Source organism: Chiloscyllium punctatum, chromosome 30, assembly GCF_047496795.1.
Source record: "Chiloscyllium punctatum isolate Juve2018m chromosome 30, sChiPun1.3, whole genome shotgun sequence".
In the NCBI taxonomy this organism is placed as follows: Eukaryota; Metazoa; Chordata; class Chondrichthyes; order Orectolobiformes; family Hemiscylliidae; genus Chiloscyllium; species Chiloscyllium punctatum.
In genome coordinates this window covers 22,392,215-22,414,194 of record NC_092768.1, presented here as the reverse complement: position 1 = coordinate 22,414,194, position 21,980 = coordinate 22,392,215, and the positions used below count along the sequence as shown (strand labels likewise).

The window sequence follows — 21,980 nt, the reverse complement described above, 5'->3', positions numbered from 1 at the left end:
TCTAGTTAAAATCTAACCTGCTCAGCATGGTTGCCACGTAACACATTGCAATATGTTTGAAATGTGAGTTCATCGCCTCCAGGACTGTGCCCCGGTCACTCCTGACAACACTGCCATGTGACAGATGCAGCTGAATCTTGTTGGTTTCTTCACCACCTTCTGCACACCTAGTCTAGCATTGATTTTGTTTACAACTCCGCCAGCTTGGAGAGTCAGTAGTGGTACTACCAAGCCACTCTTGGTGATGGACATTAAAGTCCCTACACGGATATACCTTTGTCTTTGCTCTCCTTCCTTCAAGTTGTGTTCAACATGAAGGAAACTTCTTTTATCAATGAGGGAAGGGGATAAGAAAATCAGCAAGGTGTTTAAATGTCCATATTGGACCTGAGACTTTGAGATCCAGAATTAATGTTGAGGACTATCAGGGTGTCTCCCTCCTGATCATCTATCACTCCAGTGCCACCTTGGGATTGATTTTGCCTGGGACACTGTCTTGTAAGATACAATTCCATGCATGTGACTAGGCTGTTGCTTGACAGCCTTCTGAATTTTGACACAACCCCCCCCCCCCCCCCAGGGATCATGACGGTTAAGTTTACTGATATTGTTTCCTGACTCTGCCTTCCACCTGGATTGGAACTGCTTGACTAGTGGTGTAGTGAGATATGGAACACAAGTCTTTGATTGTATTCAGTGTTTGTCCAGTTTCATTCCTTTTATCAGACTTTGCATGGTCAGATACAACTGAGGGACTTGTTAGGCTATTTCAGAGGATGATCAAGAATCATTCACGTTGTTTTGGCCTGGACTCACATGTAGCCCAGTAGCGGGACTCAGATACAGAATGAAAACAGACCCTTTGATCCAACTCATCTGTGCCGACCAAGTTTCTCAAAGTAAACTAGTCCCACTTGCCTGTGTTTTGCCCATATCACTTGGTGGGAAGGCAGGTACTAAGGATGACACAGTGTCTACAAAAGGATACAGACAAGTTGAGTGGGCAGAATCTTGGTAGATGTTGTGTATATGATTATAAATACTGCAAATATTTTCATTGGAAGAGAGTGTTAAACTGGGTCCCTTGATTATCTGTCCAACGACAAAACTATTGCCATTGCCTGTCTCTCTTGGACATGTTTACGGCAGGTGTAAATTGCAAAATTCCAAATAGCTACATTCCGAAAGCAAGTCAAGGAAAAGTAAGATATAAACCAGTTAATAAACACAATAAAAATGAAAGTGGAGGTTGCAATCTAAACTTGGTGAATGCAGTGTTGAGTCCGTGGGTCTGTGAATTCAATGTTCTGACAATGCAACTGAGCCTATATGTAAAGGGCAGAAGTGGAGCAAGATGGGACGTTGAAATAAGTGACAGATAGCTCAGGGTCCCACTTACAGACTGAACAGAAGAGTTATCCCGTGAAGCAATGACCCAGTCTGCATTAATAAGACCATAAAAATTAGCAGCAGTGGTAGGCCATTTGGCTTATCAAGTCTGATCCAATATTCAACAGCATTAGCTGTTCTGATCATTCTCAACCCCACTTTGCTGCCTTATCCCTATAACTGTTGATTCCCTTACTGATTAAAAATCTGTCTATCTCAATTTTGGTCCCTCCAATCTAGAGACTACATGAGCAATGGATACAGTATACACTTGGAAGGAGTGTTTAGAGTCTCTTCAGGGAGTGGGTGAACAAGCAGGTGTTGCAGCTGTGGTATTTGCATGGAAAGATGTCATAGGAAAGGGAGGGTGTGTTAAGGGTGTCCATCAATAAAAATGGTGTCCGAGAAGCAGAGAATTTCTTCATTTCTCTTCCCTGAATTTCTAGTATTGTATATCTAATAAGTAATGCTGCAGGAATCATGTTGTGCCTACTTTCAGAGCTGTTTGAGATTTTTTTGGAAAGAAAGCAAGGGAAACAGCTGGCTAGTCCCTGGTTGAATGAGAGAGGGTTCAGAAATGATGTAGAACAGCTGTGATCAGTGAGGCCTGTCACCCTTGGAGGCCCCATTAAAGGGCAGCACTCGCACTTGAACCATGTTTTCTTGAGAGGATTCACTGAAATGATCCTTAGAGGGAGTCAGATATCACTGCTCCCAACATCTAGCAGAGGTTGTGCGGAAACCTCCAACGTCTGACTGGATGAGAGGATATTCTGGGCTGGCAGGTTCTGTTTCAAGTCCGGATCAGCGGTGGGTTTGGCAGCCAAGTGGTGTCAAATAGGGTCCAACAGTGGGTAGAGTCCAATGTGAGTATCGAAGGATAGGGTGAGCGAGACATGAGTAGAGTATTGGTGGGTAAGGGAGGACATAGGGGAACGAGGGGGATAAAGAAGGAAGCTTTGGTGATTGTTGCTGCCTAATATCTTAGCAAGCTGTTTTGCTGACTTTCTGACTTACATTCAGCTGTTTCTGTATCTGATCTAACCATCCATGTAAAATGGGTCAAAATGAGCCCACTTCCACTCCTATATTGTCAGAGATAAAAATGTAGAAGGGGAAGATGGAAAGGAGGGATGGGTGGTGGAGGGTGTTAATCCTGGAGTTTAATTTAATACCATGGGAATCAAAAATGAGGCAGAGGAAGTGTTATTTGCAGAAATTGTTTCTGTATATTTACTGACAATCTCCAGATTTCTTTCTGTACTCCCCCGGTCCTTGTGTACACACTGTTCCCTGAATTACGTAATATTTGGATGCCATCTCTTTGTTGGTTTTAATTTGTTGCCGTGCTGTTGGAAGCAGGGCTGCCTTGTAAATATAATTATCAGAACCAACAGATACAGGCTTATTGTCATTCAGGGAAGTAACTAATTACATGAATTAGTGCCTGGGTGTGATATTGGCATATGCGAACTTCCTCATCTATTAACTCAGTCACACAATGTACTCTGAGATTGGGGTGTCCTCATTAACCCTTTATAAACCATTCTCTTATTTTGCTTGTTCCTATTAACCCCAAAGCTGCTGCTCTTCAACCGGGAGCCTTTCTATCCATTTTTAACCCTGTCGCCACCATTTATCTTTAACTGTAGCATGCTCCGTGTGAACTGTCTTTTACTCTTGCACACTGACTGCAACTTAGTCCAGGCAGTTCGGCTGTTTGATTCCTGTTGGGACAGATTAACTGTGTGACTGGGTTTGCTCCTGTTTACATTGTATGAGAGTTCCTTCAGTGATGGTGGTATATCTTATATTGGCATCCCGGGTTTGACACAGTAAAGTTCCCACTTTTGTTGTTCCATCAAACTCTCTTGGACTAGGTGTAACTCAGGTTAGCTATGTAGTGAAAATATCCCACCAAACACCTTCAGATCAAGAATAACTTGGATTAGTACAACTCCTTTTACGCTTGTCCCATCAAAAACTAGGAAAAGCGTAAAGCTCCCTCTGAGCTGTCCCATCCAAACAAACTCCGAGCATGTACAGTGCAGATTAGTCCTGGGCATTACCACAGAGCCACATGTAAAGGAGGAGGGCACTACAGCTCTGAAAGCTACCCTACCATTCGGTTAGATCACAGCCGACCTGCATCCCAACAACTATCTGCCTATGCAGCCTCGAGAATTCCTGCCGTTTATTAGACTGAATGGATTCTCTAACTTCAAATAATGCTCACCCTATTAATGGGATCTTGCCTAGGGCACACTAACCTGTATGCCTTACTCTGTCCAAGTTTTTTCATTTAATGATCTGTATGATCTGCCTGTACTGCTCACAAAGCTTTTCACTGTGCTTAGGTACATGTGACAATAAATCAAATCAATTAATCGATCCATTTATGACATAGAATCCAGAATGTTTGTGAGGGAAAGGGAGTTAAAGATTTCCACTAGCCTTTGTAAAAGTCTTTCCCATTTTCCTTATGGCTAAGCTACAAGTTTTAAAAATAACAATACTCCCCCAGCCCGGCCTTTGCATTCTTTGGGAGTAACAAAGCCCAGTATTTCACAACGTGCTCTCTACAACTGGAACATAGCTTCTGTTCCTTCCCTTGTATTCTCGTTCCCTATTTCAGATAAAGGCTAATGTTCTGTGTTCGCATTTTGGATTACTTTGTACTAGCTATATACTAGCGTGCGGTAATCTTTGTGTACGGATATTTAAATTCCTTTTGCATCTCTATAGTGTCACGTCCCTTGGCACTAAGAAAATTGTATTCCAGCCAAATTGGACAATCACCCACTTCTCTCTCTTTGAACATGAAATTGTGGTTCATATAAACATGTAATTGTGTAAAAAAAAAAGTGCCCACGAAGCATCTTGTGGCATTTCATTATTTAAAAGGCACGATATAAATATAAATTGTTATAGTTGCATCAGTAACTAGAGGGCACAGTTGAAATCAGTGCCAACATGTCCAAAACTCTAGCCCTCTACTCCTAATAACATTCTGAATCCTGCACAACCTCAAAGCACCAAGCAATGAAGGTAAGCGTGCTAAACGCCACCTTCACCACCCTGTCTACTGGTGACGGAAATTTCAAAGATTGATATACCTAAACCCTCCCGAGGTCTGTTTGACAACACTACCCAGGGTGCTGCTATTAACTTGTATAAGTCTGCCCTTGTTTGTTCTCCTGAAAAGTAGCTTTTAGGTTGAAGTAATGAGGAAAGTGCAGCAGGCAGATCGTGGTCAGCACTTTATAAATGTCAGGGTGCATCTAACTCTGAAACGTCAACATGCGAGTCTCTCTCTTATACATATCATAGAGATGCACAGTATGGAAACAGACCCTTCGGTCCAACCAGTCCACGCCGACCAGACATCCCAACCCAATCTAGTCCCACCTGCCAGCACCCGGCCCATGTCCCTCCAAACCCTTCCTATTCATATACCCGTCCAAATGCCTCTTAAATGCTGTAATGGTATCAGCCTCCACCACTTCCTCTGGCAGCTCATTCCATACACGTACCACCCTCTGTGTGAAAATGTTGCCCCATAATTCTGGACTCCCCCACCCCAGGGAATAGACTTTGCCTATTTTTCCTATCCATGCCCCTCATAATTTTGTAAACCTCTATAAGGTCACCCCTCAGCCTCCAACATTCCAGGGAAAACAGCCCCAGCCTGTTCAACCTCTCCCTATAGCTCAGGTCCTCCAACCATGGCAACATCCTTGTAAATCTTTTCTGATGCCTTTCAAGTTTCACAACATCTTTCCAATAGGAAGGCGACCAGAATTGCACACAGTATTCCAACAGTGGCCTAACCAATGTCCTATACAGCCACAATGTGACCTCCCAACTCCTGTACTCAATAGTCTGACCAATAAAGGTAACAATACCAAACGCCGCCTTCACTATCTATCTACCTGCGACTCCACTTTCAAGGAGCTATGAATCTGCACTCCAAGGTCTCTTTGTTTAGCAACACTCCCTAGGACCTTACCATTAAGTGTATAAGTCCTGGTAAGATTTGCTTTCCCAAAATGCAGCACCTCGCATTTATCTGAATTAAACTCCATCTGCCACTTCTCAGCCCATTGGCCCATCTGGTCCAGATCCTGTTGTAATTTGAGGTAAGTAACGAACTAGAGGGTGTAACTTTCTCTCAAACTTCAACACGTTCATGTGATATTAGATTCCCTACAGTGTGGTAACAGGGCCTTCAGCCCAACCAGTCCACACTAACCCTCCGAAGAGTAACCCACCCAGACCCATTTCCCTCACTAATGCACCTAAGACCACTGGTAATTTAGCATGGCCGATCCACCCTAACATGCACATCTTTGGACTGTGGGAGGAAACCGGAGCATCCGGAGGAAAGCCCTGTAGAGAACTCCACACAGACAGGCTGGAATCGAACCTGGGTCCCTGGCGCTAACCATAGAGCCAACGTGTGTGTCCCACTCTGCCATTCCCCACCGGGCTTGAAACCCATTGAGTGTGGCGCTGGAAAAGCACAGCAGGTCAGCGTCCGAGGAACAGGGAAACATAAATTCCCAAATCAGGAAAGCCCTCGAGCCTTCAGCACCTTCTCCGTGTTTGAAACCTGGTTAACCTCCCAGCGTTGATTTTGGTGGTGGTTGTTATAGCTGCTCCACTTGCTTTCGGAATGTAGTTATTCGGGATTTTGCAAATTTACGCCTGCCCCTTTTTTTTGTTTTCTCCTCTTTCTTTCTTTTATCTTCCACCCTCCCCCTGTCGTTGCAGGTTGATGGAGTTGCACTGACCCAGCCGCTGTTGGTGGAGGTGGAAGAGGAGCAAAGCTGGAAAGGTGTGTGGGTGTGTGCAAGGGGGGGGACAGAGAGACATGCTGCGGCGGACCAACGTCATCGTCTGGGGTGTGCTGCTGTTCGTCGGCTGGAACCTGCTGCTGCTGTTCTTCTTGCTGGGCCGGCCGCCGTCTGGAGGAGCTGCTGCAGGAGGAGGAGGAGGTGCTGCTGCTGGTGGTGCAGGAGGAGAGGGGGAGGACACCGACCCGGAGCAGCTGACCCGCGACGTGGTGCGGGTGGCCGAGGAGGTGGAGGCCGAGCTGGAGAACCAGAAGCGGCTGCTGCAGCAGATCCAGCGGCACCGCCTGGGGCTCTGGCGGCTCAAAGCTGACGGCGCAGGCGCCGCCCCGCCTCCTCCTCCCTCCTCCGTCATCGTCCCGGAAGCGCAGGAGGTGCTGCCGGTGCTGGTGATTGGCTGCGACCGGCCCAGCATCCGGCGGTGCCTGGACAAGCTGCTGCAGTACCGCCCCTCCAAGGAGCTCTACCCGGTGCTCGTCAGCCAGGACTGCGGCCACGAGGAGACGTCGCGCGTCATCGCGTCGTACGGCGACCAGCTGGTGCACCTGCGGCAGCCGGACCTGTCCGAGCCGCGCGTGCCGCCCGAGCACCGCAAGTTCCGCGGCTACTACAAGATCGCGCGGCACTACCGCTGGGCGCTCAACCAGGTGTTCCGCGCGCTGCGCTACCGCGCCGCCGTGGTGCTGGAGGACGACCTGGAGGTGGCGCCCGACTTCTTCGAGTACTTCCGCGCGCTGCTGCCGCTGCTGCGCCGCGACCCGAGCCTGTGGTGCGCGTCCGCGTGGCACGACAACGGCAAGGAGCAGACGGTGGAGGCGGCGCGCGCCGACGCGCTGCACCGCACCGACTTCTTCCCGGGCCTCGGCTGGATGCTGCTGAGCGACACCTGGGAGGAGCTGGAGCCGCGCTGGCCCGCCGCCTTCTGGGACGACTGGATGCGCGGGCCGGCGCAGCGGCGCGGCCGCGCCTGCGTGCGGCCCGAGGTCTCGCGCACGGTGACCTTCGGGCGGCGCGGGGTCAGCAACGGCCAGTTCTTCGACCAGCACCTGCGCTTCATCAAGCTGAGCGAGCGCTTCGTGCCGTTCGCCCGCCTCGACCTGTCCTACCTCGCGCGGGAGGCGTACGACCCGGCGTTCGCGCGGCGGGTGTACGGCGCGCCCGCCGTGCGCCTCGAGGAGCTGCAGCGGGGCGAGCGGCCCGAGCTGCGGCGGGTGCGCGTGCAGTACACCTCCCGCGACACCTTCAAGGCCTTCGCCAAGGCGCTCGGCGTCATGGACGACCTCAAGTCGGGCGTGCCGCGCGCCGGCTACCGCGGCGTGGTCAGCGTCATGTACCGCGGCCGCCGCGTCTACCTGGCGCCGCCCGAGGACTGGAGCGGCTACGACCCCACGTGGAGCTAGCGGCCCCGCCCCCTGCCCCGCCCCCTCCGTGACTCATACTAATGGACACACAGCGTCATACACCCATCTCCCCCCTCATCCCCCTCCCACCATCCCCCCCCCTCCTCATTCCCCATCCCCCTCCCCTCTCCCCCTCCCACCATTCCCCCTCCCTCTCTCCCCCATCCCCCTCCCTCTCCCCCATACCCCCCTCCCTCTCTCCCACCATCCCCCCCCCTCCTCATTCCCCATCCCCCTCCCCTCTCCCCCCTCCCTCTCCCCCTCCCACCATTCCCCCTCCCTCTCTCCCCCATCCCTCTCCCCCATCCCCCTCCCTCTCCCCCATACCCCCCTCCCTCTCCCCCATACCCCCCTCCCTCTCTCCCACCATCCCCCCCCCTCCTCATTCCCCATCCCCCTCCCCTCTCCCCCCTCCCCCTCCCTCTCCCCCTCCCACCATTCCCCCTCCCTCTCTCCCCCATACCCCCCTCCCTCCCTCCCACCATCCCCCCTCCCTGGAGCTGTCGGGGTGGTGGGGGGTGTTTCAAACCTGGGAGGTCAGACTGATGACTGGCTGAGGTGAAGGGGTTAGGACTAGTAAATCTGAATGCCCTTGATTCAGTAGTGTAAGGGAGGTTTGCAAATTTGGGAGGTTAGACTGCTGACTTGTGTGATTTGAACTGCGCTTGCCCTTTGTTGATTTGATATGGTGTGCGTTCTTTTTTTCAAATTTTGGAGATTTGACTGGTGGGTTTGAACTCGTGTCAATCTGCCCATTTCTTGATTTGGTGGGGAAGGGAAGGTTTCCCAGTTTTGGAGATTGCACTGCTGACTCGGGATTGGAACTAGTGTTAGGCTTCCCCCTTCTTGATTTGATGGGGTTGGGGTTTCAAGTTTGGGAGATTAGATTGCTGACTGGGGCGAAGTGGGGTGGGTTAGAACTAGTTGTAAGGCTGCCTACTTTCTCGATTCGCTAGGGTGGGTAAGGTTTTCAGATTTGGGAGATTAGATGGGTGACAGGGGCTAGAACCAGTCATAAATCTGTCCTGTTCTATGATTTTGGTGGGGTGGTTTTCTAATTTGGGAGACTAGACTACTGACTATGGGACTAGAATTAGCATCAATCTGCCCCTTCTCGATATTGATTCCAGTGCTTGGGGGAAGGAGTCTGACAGGGATGACTTTGGACCAATCTCCTGAAGCAGTGGGAGAGGGAAGGCAGGGTGGGCTGTGTCCCAGAGACCGACAAATAAAAGCTGAGGGCCTTACACATTGAAAATGGCCTTTGGGTTTGGGGGTCAGTGGTTGACTCACCTAGTTAGGGGCTACCTTGATCTGATTGACTTGACTACTGTGGATTTGAAGAGTCGTCACTGTCCCCTGACCTGTCCTGAATTAACCCCTGCTCACTCTGTCCTTGTCTCTCACTCCCTCGAAACCTGGTGTTAATTTGGACTAAGAACCACATCAAAGTAAGTTTGAACTCTATACGTTCTGTTTATTAACATGGCACAGGGATGGTCAATAGTATCATTTCATTTGTATGCTCAGAATCTACGAAGGTGAAACAATTTCAATCAAGGGGGGAGGAAGGGTGTTTGAATACATTGGAAGTGGGCTGTTGTCCTGGTGCAGAGAGGGACTCCACCCGACTTTTCTTCCATTTATTTCCCTCTCTGTGTTTTTGCTGTCCAACTCAGCCCAGGCCCAACCCAGGCAAAGTTTAATCTGGTGGGGAGGGGAGAAAAGGGAGGAAAGACTAAAATGTACCTGCTCCCAAGCTCAAGGAGGGTGCTGAGGACAGCAGTGCATTTTAACTTAACCTCTCTTCCTTCTATGCCTCACCCCACCCAGCTAAATCAAATCCTGAAGTCCTTGTCACTGACATCCGTACAGGAGGTTCATCCCCTCCACCCTTTTATGGTCAGTTCACCTCTCCAAGACAGAAACAGTCTTTCAATAGGACGTTTAAGGAAAGACACACTAGATATTTGCAGGAGCCAATGTTTTACCAGTTGGGATGTTTTGGGGCAGTTGAGCACCTGGTGGGCAAATCATCGGGCAGTGCTTATGCGTAATGTGACACCCGTTGAATGTGAATGACATGCAAAATTCAGACAGCTGCCAGAGTCCTGTGCTTGGGGCCTAACTGACCTCCCTAATGTGAAAGCATCCCCCTTGAGAGAATATCCTTTCACCACCCATGGGTGCTTAGAGTAATTAGCCTCATCTCAACCTCCGTCTGAGTGGCCGGGTGATAAAGGGCAAACGCTACAATTTTTATTTTTATTTCACAAATTTATATATATATATGAGCAGAGAGTGTGTTTTCTCCATTTACACCTGTGTATTTTGAGCAATTTCTATATTTTTTTAAAAATTGCCCATTTAAAGACAGGGGCGGGGTATTATACACCCCCCCCCCCCACACACACACACACACACACACACACACACACACACACGTGCACACACACACAGAAATGACTTCCATCCTTCCTTTTGACAGTCCTGGGTTGGGGCTGAGGCACAAGGGAATGGCAGCAGTTGTAAATAACTTTAAATACACATCTATATATCTTATACAGCATCTATTTCTAGACCTGGGGTGTTTGTTATATGTGACTTTTTTTTTTCCCTTGAAGCTGTGATTGACTTGCTCTGATCGCATTAAACACAAGATGTTTGTACATTTTACAATGATCCCTCTGGACTTAAATGGAACTATTTTTCTGTGTGTTCTGCTAACTGGCAGCATGCATCAAATAAGGGAGGGGAAGGGGGGGGGGGGAGAGAATCACTATATAATCACCTCCCTCACCACTTGGTATTGTGGAAAGCGAACCAAAATGATTGGGGCTTGGGTGGAGAGAAGTATTTATGTGGAGGGGGAGTGAAGTAAAGTAAAGAAGGGGCTAATCAGGATTGCAAATTTGGGAATAGGAATTTATAGATGACATATTATTGAGCCAACTTATTTTTTTAATGCACTGGGATGGGTTTTTCTTTATTAGTTGGGCACAGGTAAGATTACAAGAGATACTACATGCTCCAGTCTGCTGGTGAGACCTCGATAAGGGGTAACCAGCCGCCAGTGTTGCTGCAACCATCTGCTGTGGGGAGGGTCTCCAAATTGTCCAGAATTATCATCAGAGTCTCCAACAAATTAGAGATTCATCTCCCCGTGAGCCAGCCAACTGAGAAAACCTTGCACAAGCAAAACTTTGAAATTGTTCTTCTTTATCTGTTAAAAATATTGCAAATGGGCCTTTTTTGGTTGTTGTTGTTGAGAATGGGGAAGGTGGGGGGGGAAGGAAGCTGTGAGAAGCGGAAGATCATGGACTGGGTTCCGATTCCAAACTGAATGTGGGTGGTGAGTTATGTGGGTAAAGCAGCAAGTCACACCAGTTAACGGGAGATGGGTTATGGCCTGGAAATGTGATTACGTCTCTTCCTGATCAGAAGATGGGTCATTATTGCAGTAACACTTATGGTGGTGGCGGGAGTTAGTCACTCTGATTCCTGTTTTTACCCGTGAAGCAAAAAGGTACCGCGGACATCTGGAAATCTGCAGTCAAAGCAGAGGAATCCTACTCTGAAAATGATCAGGTGGAGACTGGGCTGGAAATGAGATTGTTGGCTCAAAGGTTGTTCGCCTTCGAGGTGAATAACCAAATACCAGTCCGATCTTCACCTTCTCCCTGCGACCTATTTTCAAAGGTTTGCCTTGAACACCTTGGATTTTCTTTCAGATTAAAAACTTTTGCTCTTCTGTGTGATATTCTAGGCAGTGCCCTCAAGATTAATCTCCAATTCCCAGAACCTCTGGTGTAGGTATATTGAGCCAGTTGGTGATGCTAAGGGGAGGGGAATGGGGGCTTATACTTGACTTCAACACTGGATTAGAAAGTGGTTTGGGGGGGGGGGTAAAGCAATCAGCTATCTTTTAACCCCCACCCATTTCCCCTGCTTGTGATGCTTGAGGGTACCCAAGGTTGAGAAATCCACACTCTTGGGTTGTGGATGCAGAAGATCCAAATGTCAGAGTTGGCATGTATGGAGTCCAAATCTACAGCAAACTCAAAGGGTGTTGCTTGGGTGAATCTTTACATTGGGACTCTCACCATATTTATGGTGGGGGTGTAGTGGGAGTGGGCGGGGGGTTGGGGCAGCGAGAGAGATCGAGGATGCTGAACAGCCAAAGACCAATTTGCTTAGCCAGCCCTGGTCCTTATCTTCACCACGAAGCCTGGTTGCAAATTGCCTCGCAGTTTTTAAATTTTAGAATTAAAGAAACAAAAGTACACACTGTCTTTGTACCGGAAGAACTTTTTTTAAGGGTGCTGATTTTTTTTTTAAAAATCGAGGAAACAGGTCTGAGATAAATGATGTCAAAGCTCTCACTTTTCTATTGAGGTGTCAGTGGATATAACCCTGAGATTGGTAACTTTTCAACTGACACAAATGAGGGCCTGTGGATTTCCAAATTTGTTAACCTTTTGATCAGAATGAATTAAATTGTACACCTTGAAATCAAACTTCCCTCAAATCTGTTTAAAAACCAACTTGCTGAGATGTGCGATAACAGAGACTCTGAAAGGATGTATTCCCCCCCACCCCCGAACACTGTCCCAGCCTATATAAGGGGAGTTAATTCTGCAGGAGATACTGATTGGGTGTTTATTGTTGTTTTCTCTCCCCCTCTATTTTATTACTGTGACTTTTTTTTGAAAAATGAAATTAAAAAAATACTGTTCTTTGCTTAGCTCTTCTTGTATTTTTTTTGATTGAACAAGTCACAAGCAATCGCCATAAATTCTTCACTCAAAACACCCTGAGAAAAAGGTGCATACATTTATATTATAAATAGTTAACAGAAACGGGGAGCCATTAGACCATGAGAGCTTTGATCGCAAAGATAAAAACTTCCAAAACAAAATCACAAATGGCTTGAGAAAATCAGCAGGGTCTGGCACCGTCTGTGTAGAGAAAGCGTTCCAAGTTGCTCTTCAGACTGGACCCGAAATGTTAACTGTTTCACTCTCTCTGAAGATGCTGCGCTAAGTAGCCCCGCTGAGTGTCTCCAGCTATTTCTGGTTTTGATTGATTTTTTTTGGCATCTGCAGTTCTTTGTTTAAAAGTTTCCAAAGCGTGGGGTTGCACAACACAACTGGCTGTCACACAGTTTTGTGAGGCTGCTCCTGACCCTGAGTCTCCAGTTACACACCCTCCTGCAGAAGTGATTGCTCCTCTGGAGGATCATGACGTTAGCTGTGTCAAATCCCTGTCAATTTCAGCACGACTGAAACTCTGCCCCGAAGCTCTTTTTTTTCAGACCCTTTCCTTTATTCAGCAGTGGCTGTCCAGAACTGAATGCCAAACGTTTAGCTGAGGCCAGTTCAGCCTTTTACAAAGCTGTTAACTTCCCCATTGTACCCGATTTCTGTATTAATCTCGAGGCAAATATGCCGTGGAAAACCAACAGCACAGAAAGAGGCCAGTCTGCCCGCTGTTTATGGATTATCTGAATACACTACCTGCCCAACGTAATCCTTTTATCGTCACCAGGTTTGTAAACCTTGCAGGTTACAGGTCGTTAGATGCCAATCCAGGTTATACAGCCATAGAGATGTACAGCACAGAAACAGACCCTTTGGTCCAACCCGTCCATGCCGACCAGATATCCCAACCTAATCCAGTCCCACCTGCCAGCGCCCAGCCTATATCCCTCCAAACCCTTCCTGTTCATATACCCATCCAAATGCCTCTTAAATGTTACAATTGTACCAGCCTCCACCACTTCCTCTGGCAGTTCATTCCATACACGTACCACCCTCTGCGTGAAAAAGCTGCCCCTTTGGTCTCTTTTATATCTTTCCCTTCTCACCCTAAACCTATGCCCTCTAGTTCTGGACTCTCTGACCCTAGGGAAAAGACTTGTCTATTTATCCTATCCATGCCCCTCATAATTTTGTAAACCTCTATAAGGTCACCCCTCAACCTCCAATGCTCCAGGGAAAACAGCCCCAGCCTGTTAAGCCTCTCCCTATAGCTCAAATCCACCAACCCTAGCAACATCCTTGTAAATCTTTTCTGAACCCTTTCAAGGTTTACAACATCTTTCTGATAGGAAGAAGACCAGAATTGCATGCAATATTCCAACAGTGGCCTAACCAATGTCCTGTACAGCCGCAACATGACCTCCCAATTCCTGTACTCAATAAAGGAAAGCATACCAAACGCCTTCTTCACTATCCTATCTACCTGCGACTCCACTTTCAAGGAGCTATGAACCTGCACTCCAAGGTCTCTTTCTTCAGCAACACTCCCTAGGACCTTACCATTAAGTGTATAAATCCTGCTAAGAGTTGCTTTCCCAAAATGCAGTACCTCATATTTATCTGAATTAAACTCCATCTGCCACTTCTCAGCCCATTGGCCCATCTGATCAAAATCTTGTTGTAATCTGAGGTAATCCTCTTCGCTGTCCACTACCTCCAAATTTGGCGTCGTCTGCAAACTTACTAACTGTATCTCTTATGCTCGCATCCAAATCATTTATGTAAATGACAAAAAGTAGAGGGGACCCAGCACCGATCCTTGTGGCACTCCATTGGTCACAGGCCTCCAGTCTGAAAAACAACCCTCCACCACCACCCTCTGTCTTCTACCTTTAAGCCAGTTCTGTATCCAAATGGCTAGTTCTCCCTGTATTCCATGAGATCTACCCTTGCTAATCAGTCTCCCATGTCAAACGCCTTACTGAAGTCCATATAGATCACATCTACTGCTCTGCCCTCATCAATCTTCTTTGTTACTTCTTCAAAAAACTCAATCAAGTTTGTGAGACATGATTTCCTATGCACAAAGCCATGTTGACTATCCCGAATCAGTCCTTGCCTTTCCAAATACATGTACATCCTGTCTCTCAGGATTCCCTCCAACAACTTGTCCACCACTGAGGTCAGGCTCACCGGTCTATTACCTTGGCTTGTCTTTACCGCCCTTCTTAAACAGTGGCACCACGTTTGCCAACCTCCAGTCTTCCGGCACCTCACCTGTGATTACTGATGATACCAATGATACAAATATCTCTGCACCCCCCTGTGGGCGGCACGGTGGCACAGTGGTTAGCACTGCTGCCTCACAGCGCCAGAGACCCGGGTTCAATTCCCACCTCAGGCGACTGACTGTGTGGAGTTTACACATTCTCCCCGTATCTGCGTGGGTTTGCTCCGGTTTCCTCCCACAGTCCAAAAATGTGCAGGTTAGGTGAATTGGCCGTGCTAAATTGCCCGTAGTGTTAGGTGCAGGGTAAATGTAGGGGAATAGGTGTGGGTTGGTGCGCTTCGGCGGGTCGGTGTGGACTTGTTGGGCCGTAAGGGCCTGTTTCCACACTGTAAGTAATCTAATCTAATCTAATCACCTGTGACTATTGATGATACAAATATCTCAGAAAGAAGCCCAGCAATCACTTCTCTAGCTTCCCACAGTTGCTTTTAAATATTGCAACCCTCACTGATCTCTCAGGGTCAACACTTTGCAGTTTACTTATGACCAGAAACTGAACTGGACTAGACTAGCCGTAAAATACTGTGGCTGCAAGAACAGGTGAGTATTTAGGAATATTACTCAAGTAATTCCACCACCTGCAAGTCACTCCAAACCACTCAGCGTTTTGAGTAGGAAACATTTCATCATTCCTTCACTGTCACTGGGTCAAACTGCTGGAACTCTCTCCCTAACAGCATTGTGGGTGTGACTACATGAAATGGAATGCAGCAGTTCAGGAAGGCAGCCCAACACCCAGCTTCACAAGGAAAATTAGGAATGGTCTTAAATGCTAGCCCAGCCAGCGAACCCTACATTCCCTGAATAAATGAAAAAAATTTGCGGTTCAATTCTTCATCCCTCTGCTGTACAGCCGAGTCATCTGTGGTGCCATTGACTTTGCTCTGGCCACACTCCCCTGAGGAACCATCATTCTCACCAGCATTCAAAATGGAACACCAGTTGGCATGCAGGATAGACTCTAGCAGTTCCTGCACTACTAGTTTAGTTGAACAACGATCAACGAAAATTAACAGGCCCTTCGGCCCTCCAAGCCTGAGCTGATCCAAATCTACTGTCTAAACCTGTTGGTTAATTCCTAAACTTCTGTATCCCTCCGTTCCCCACCTACTCATGCATCTGTCCAGATGCATCTTAAATGATTCTACCGTGCCCGCCTCTACCACCTCTGCTGGCAACGCGTTCCAAATGCCCACCACCCTCTGTGTGAAGTATTTGCTGCATGTTTCCCCCTTAAACTTTCCACCTCTCACCTTGAAAGCATGACTTCTTGTTATTGAATCCTTCACCTTGGGAAAAAAGCTTGTCTCTATCCATCTTGTCCATACCCTTCATGATTTTGTAAACCTCAATCAGGTCACCCCTCAATCTCCTTTTTTTCTAATGAAAACAATCCTAACCTACTCAACCTTTCTTCATAGCTAGCACCTTCCAGCCCAGTTATCTTAGGGTGCCTTGTGCTCTCCATTCCCTTGCTTCAAGTACACATCTAACCTTCAGTATGACAACTTCCCTGAAAGTGCTGTTCAAATCGTTCTCTGCCTTGTGGATTCACAACAGTGTCTTGAACACCACCGCGCAAATTCTGATCCTCATCACCAACACGCGTGCAACTGGAGTCACGTATTGCAGATATGACCTTCTGGGACACATGGTGCATCCATGACTTTGCATATACCACAGGGCATACACTCCACTTGGTCAAACTGACCTGTACATCAGTAACGTAAAAAAAAAGAACTACCACAAGTCATATAGCAGAAAATCTTACCAATACTCACCAATCTGGTATTTTCCCCTCTTGGACACTGCGTCTCTGTTTAGATTACCTTGACTGCCTTGCTTACTCCTCTAGATGATGTTGACTACTTGTCAGAATAACTGTGTGGGGTGGCACTGTGGTTAGTCACTGCTGGGAGCCCCAGGTTCAATTCCAGCCGCGGGCAACTGTGTGGAGTTTGTACATTCTCCCAGTGTCTGCGTGGGCTTCCTCCCACACTCCAAAGATGTGCAGGTGTAAGGTGCATTAGTCAGAGGGAAACGGGTCTGGGTGGGTTACTCTTTGGAGGGTCGGTGTTGGGCTGAAGGGAAACTAATCTCCTGTCCTGGCATGCTCCTGGTACTCTGTGCACTGTTAACCAGCCTTTCCTGTCACTTGCATTAATTACTTCACTCCTTGTTTCTGAACACCCTTTGGAATTGTATCATGCTTCCTCTCAACTTACCTCTCCATCAAGATGCATCACTCCTCTTCATTTTTGTCTGCCACATGTTTGTGCCTATTTAGTTGTGGTCCTCCTGCTTTTAATCTCATCATTGTTTACCACATTTCTAAGTCCCAACACCGTCGGCCCTATATACCCAAGAACTGATACGTATCAGAAATGAGCACTGATCCCTCATGGACACTATTATATACATCCCATCAGCCTGGAAAGCAACTCTTCAGCTCTATCCTCTGCTTCTGAGTCAGTTTTATAGTTCAGGCTGCCAAAATGTCCCCTTCATCGAACTTGATTAATATCTTATCAGTTTGTCTTTGGAAAGACCGTATCAACCACACTACTCCCGTTTGGTATTTTCAGAAAAATTCCAGGGTAGAAAAGAGACAATTCCTGAAAGTTGTGCCACACAGGAGTAAGAGGCCAAAGCGAGGGCTCATGAGCTGAGGCGAGTTCAGAAAGTGTGACCAAATCCTTAACCCCAGACGGAGTTTAAAGGCAATGTTGAAGTGGCCAGAGTCACAGAACTTGAAGACTTGGTGACCAGTTTGGGGAGGCAGGTAGAACACAAATAGTTGGAGGAATTGGGACAGTCCAGGTTCACTCTGATTCAGTGAAACTGGAGAAAGACACAGGAGGAACAAGCAACAAGGCCATGAACAAGGAAGTTTGCTTTTTCTCAAGGGATGTAGAAATCACTGGCAGTTGCCAGCATTTGTTTGTCCATTCCCAATTGTCTTTGAACTAATTGATGTGCTAAGCCATTTCCAAGGGTAGATTAAGAATCAACCATGCATTACTATGGATCTGGAGTCAAATGCAGGCAATTGCAGATGAGGGTAGCAGACTTTCTTTCCCAATGGGTGTTCGGAAACCAGGCAGGTTTTTAACCACAATTGTTGGCAAGTCCACAAACATCGTTCATGAAACTAGCTTTGTATTTGAGATATTTGAGGAAGAGGGGTGAGGTGTGAGGTGGGGTGGGGTTGAGAGCTGATGGTGGGGGGGAGGGGGTTTGAGAGCTGATGGTGGGGGGGGTTTGAGAGCTGATGGGGGGAGGGGGTTTGAGAGCTGATGGGGGGAGGGGGTTTGAGAGCTGATGGGGGGAGGGGGTTTGAGAGCTGATGGTGGGGGGGAGGGGGTTTGAGAGCTGAGGGGGGGAGGGGGTTTGAGAGCTGATGGTGGGGGGGGGAGGGGGGTTTGAGAGCTGATGGGGGGAGGGGGTTTTGAGAGCTGATGGGGGGAGGGGGTTTGAGAGCTGATGGGGGGGAGGGGGTTTGAGAGCTGCATCGGGGGGAGGGGGTTTGAGAGCTGATGGGGGAGGGGGTTTGAGAGCTGATGGGGGGAGGGGGGTTGAGAGCTGATGGGGGGAGGGGTTTGAGAGGTGATGGGGGGGAGGGGGTTTGAGAGGTGATGGGGGGAGGGGGTTGAGAGCTGATGGGGGGAGGGGGTTTGAGAGCTGATGGGGGAGAGGGGTTGAGAGGTGATGGGGGGAGGGGGTTGAGAGCTGATGGGGGGAGGGGGTTGAGAGCTGATGGGGGGAGGGGGTTGAGAGGTGATGGGGGAGGGGGTTTGAGAGGCGATGGGGGAGGGGGTTGAGAGGTGATGGGGGGGGGGTTGAGAGCTGATGGGGGGAGGGGGGTTGAGAGGCTGATGGGGGGAGGGGGTTGAGAGCTGATGGGGGGAGGGGGTTGAGAGCTGATGGGGGGAGGGGGTTGAGAGCTGATGGGGGGAGGGGGGTTGAGAGCTGATGGTGAAGTAGATCACTGCAGGTGATCACTCGACTTTGAGTAGATAGATAAGAATGGAATCAGAATTACACATATTGTTCTTCACTGTGTCCGACACCTACGTACAAACATACACAAGATGGGTACTGGGGGAAAAATAAGCACTACTGCTGCTAGGTGGTAGTGTGGGGAAAATAAAAAAAACAAAAGAAAAATAATAAACAGGAATGTCAGAAGTTCTGTTCACTCCAAGAGCTGCCTCTGAGGGGGAAGAAAAAAATGGAGTCCAGATACCACTCAGCGGGACAACAGTGAGGATCGTTAGCATTTGAATATGGAAATGCAAACAGAGCTGGAAACTCCAACTAAGAACTGAGGACTAGAACACCGGAAAGGATAAGCTGAGTGAATAGTTAATGTGATCAGGCTGAATACTGAAAGAATGAACTAAGGGTCCTCCACCATTTGGCATTCCCTCCCTGGATCACAGACCCCCCCCTGAAGAGTTGCTGTAATTCAGCAGCTCGATGTTATGCACACCGCTGCCATTGTGCACTGGGCCTAGGACCGAAGGTGGTGGGTAGGCTGCCATGCCCTGAAGTGGGACTGAGCTTCCTGAGTGTTGTCATCCAGGCAAGCAGAGGGTATTCCATCGCTCTCCTGACTTGTGTTTTGTGGGTGATGGACAGACAGCAGGGATTGAGGAGAAGAGTTGCTCCTGACAGCATTTCAGCCTCCTCCCTGCTCTTCCGGCCACTGGGAGGGGGGTGTGGTGGGTGGTGGAGAATTCAGCAATGGTCATGCTCATTGAACGTCATGAGGAGATTTTTGGAATGACTCTTGTTCCGTGGAGATGGTGATTGCCCAGCTCATGCAGCATTTGTCTCAAAACTTGACATTTATCTCAATCTTGGATAATTGTCCAGGTGTTTCAGCGTGGAGATTGAGATAGTACCTGAAGTCACAAACGGTCCTGAACACTGTGCAGTTACCATCCAGCATCCCACATGTGTTTGTTTACCTGTAGAGTCCCAAAGCATGTGGAAGGAGGACCAGTCAGTCCATGCTGAACCTTCAAAGAGCATCCCACACAGACCCTCACCCCCTACCTTTATCCCCGTAACCCTGAGTTTCCCACAGTTAACCCACCTTAAACTACACATCTTGGACTGTGGGCGGAAACCCACGCAGACACGGGGGAGAACGTGCAAACTCCACACAGACAGTTGCCCGAGGCTGGGATCGAACCCGGGTCCCTGGCGCCGTGAGGCAGCAGTGCTAATCACTGAGCTTATGATGGAGGGAAGGTCATTGAAAAAGCAGCTGAAAATAATTAGCTCAAACATTCCAACATCAGCAATTCCGGCAGTATCTTGGGATGGAGCGGATGGACCAGTCAACCTAACTCTGAACGAGCGTGACTCCAAACCCAATTCCCACAGACTCCAGGTTTTCAAGGATCCCACTGCTAAGGGCCGTCACTCTCAGCTCACGTGCTGAGTTCAGTCTTTGCTTCCAATGTTTGGACCAACATTGTAATAGGTCCAGGCAACTAGTGCAACCCTCCCGCGGAACACAGCCCGAGCACTGCTGAGTAAGTGCAGCATAACAGCAGGCCGCGTGACACCTTCCATTGTTTAGCTGATGGTTGGGGCCAGATCACATTTGCCGTGATTTTGTTGTGTGTGTGTGTGTGTGGTGGACAGGGCATAGCCGGTCGTTTCCCAACAGCGCTGGGACAGTGTCGGAGCTGAACTCGAACAACCCAGCTGGAATGCAGCCAACTCTGGAGGTCAAGTGTACAACAGGGACAGCCTTCACATTACCCGGCGCCTTCAGCCATTTCTTGGTATAGAGTCACAGAGATGTACAGCACGGAAACAGACCCTTCGGTCCAACCCGTCCAGATATCCCAATCCAATCTAGTCCCACCTGCCAGCACCCGGGCCCATATCCCTCCAAACCCTTCCTATTCATATATCCATCCAAATGCCTCTTAAATGTTGCAATTGTACCAGCCTCCACCACATCCTCTGGCAGCTCATTCCATACACGTACCACCCTCTGTGTGAAAAAGGTTGCCTCTTAGGTCTCTTTTATATCTTTCCCCTCTCACCCTAAACCTATGCCCTCTAGTTCTGGACTCCCCGACCCCAGGGAAAAGACTTTGTCTATTTATCCTATCCATGCCCCTCATGATTTTATGAACCTCTATAAGGTCACCCTCAGCCTCCGACGCTCCAGAGAAAACACCCCAGGCTGTTCAGCCTCTCCCTATAGCTCAAATCCTCCAACCCTGTGGCAACATCCTTGTAAATCTTTTCTGAACCCTTTCAAGTTTTGCAACATCTTTCCGATAGGAAGGAGACCAGAACTGCATGCAGCATTCCAAACGTGGAGTGAACCATTACCAGTTGAACAGCTGTATCTGTGATGCTGGAGGCCTCAGGAAGGGGGCAGTTAGAATCCCTACAGCATGGAGCAGGCCATTTGGCCCATCAACTGACACTGACCCTCAGAAAAGCATCCCACTCTGTGAACCCGGCATGTCCCAGGTATTAAAGTTGCACAATTTAGCACGGCCAACCCACCGAACCTGTCCATCTCTGGAAGGAAAACTGGAGCATCTCGGATGGAACCCAGGGGGAGAATGTGGTTCGAATACTGAACGGACTCTCAAAACCTTAGCATTCGCCTGTCCCTGTGTTTTGTTTTTGCCACTGTTTACCTATTATTTACTTATCTACGCTACTTAACTCTGCGATCTGCCTGTACTGCTCGCAAGACAAAGCTTTTTACTGTGCCTCGGTCCCCGGATAATAAACTCAACTCAACTCAAGGTGCAAACTCCACACAGACAGTCGCCCGAGGCTGGGATCGAACCCGGTCCCTGGCGCCGTGAGGCAGCGGTGCTACCCACCGAGCCACCCCTCGAGGCTGAAGGTGGCCTTACATTGGGGGTGAAAGGGAACGGGGCGGAGGGATCCTGTGTGTGGGGGGCATAAGGGAACAATTGCTGCTTTAACAGAATCGTGCCAAGATATAAATGGGACAGGTGAGGAAAGTGGCTATGCAGCTCAAGTGTATCACTACAGGCCGATAAGATGGGACTCAGCACATGGGTACCCCATTCCACCTCTTCATCCATTGTCCTCAGGGCTTTGGTACTTAAGCCTGTTCAATGCTTGATGGGTTTTTAGCCTCTACCACATTTTCAAAGTTCTGGCTGCACCACTTGGACTGGAAAAGAAAATTCCGGAATCATCGCCCCCCCACCTTCGATTTAACCCCTGCCCTGGGTTAGGGGGCCCTCAAAAGGAGGGCCTTCCTACACAC

General features: G+C 48.6%; 2 protein-coding genes across 9 annotated transcripts in view; both read left to right on the top strand.

Moving 5' to 3' along the window:
- LOC140455255 (alpha-1,3-mannosyl-glycoprotein 2-beta-N-acetylglucosaminyltransferase-like) overlaps nt 1–7,736 on the top strand; it is a 37,685-nt gene extending 29,949 nt beyond the window's left edge. For all 5 annotated transcript variants that reach the window (XM_072549985.1, XM_072549986.1, XM_072549987.1 and 2 more), the window contains one exon: nt 6,163–7,736. In XM_072549985.1, the coding sequence (XP_072406086.1) occupies nt 6,263–7,642 (1,380 nt within the window). In that variant the 5' untranslated portion in view covers nt 6,163–6,262 and the 3' untranslated portion in view covers nt 7,643–7,736. The remainder of the gene's footprint in view (nt 1–6,162) is intronic.
- LOC140455252 (zinc-binding protein A33-like) overlaps nt 1–21,980 on the top strand; it is a 476,866-nt gene that overhangs the window by 148,394 nt on the left and 306,492 nt on the right. The gene's annotated exons all lie outside the window — the stretch shown is intronic.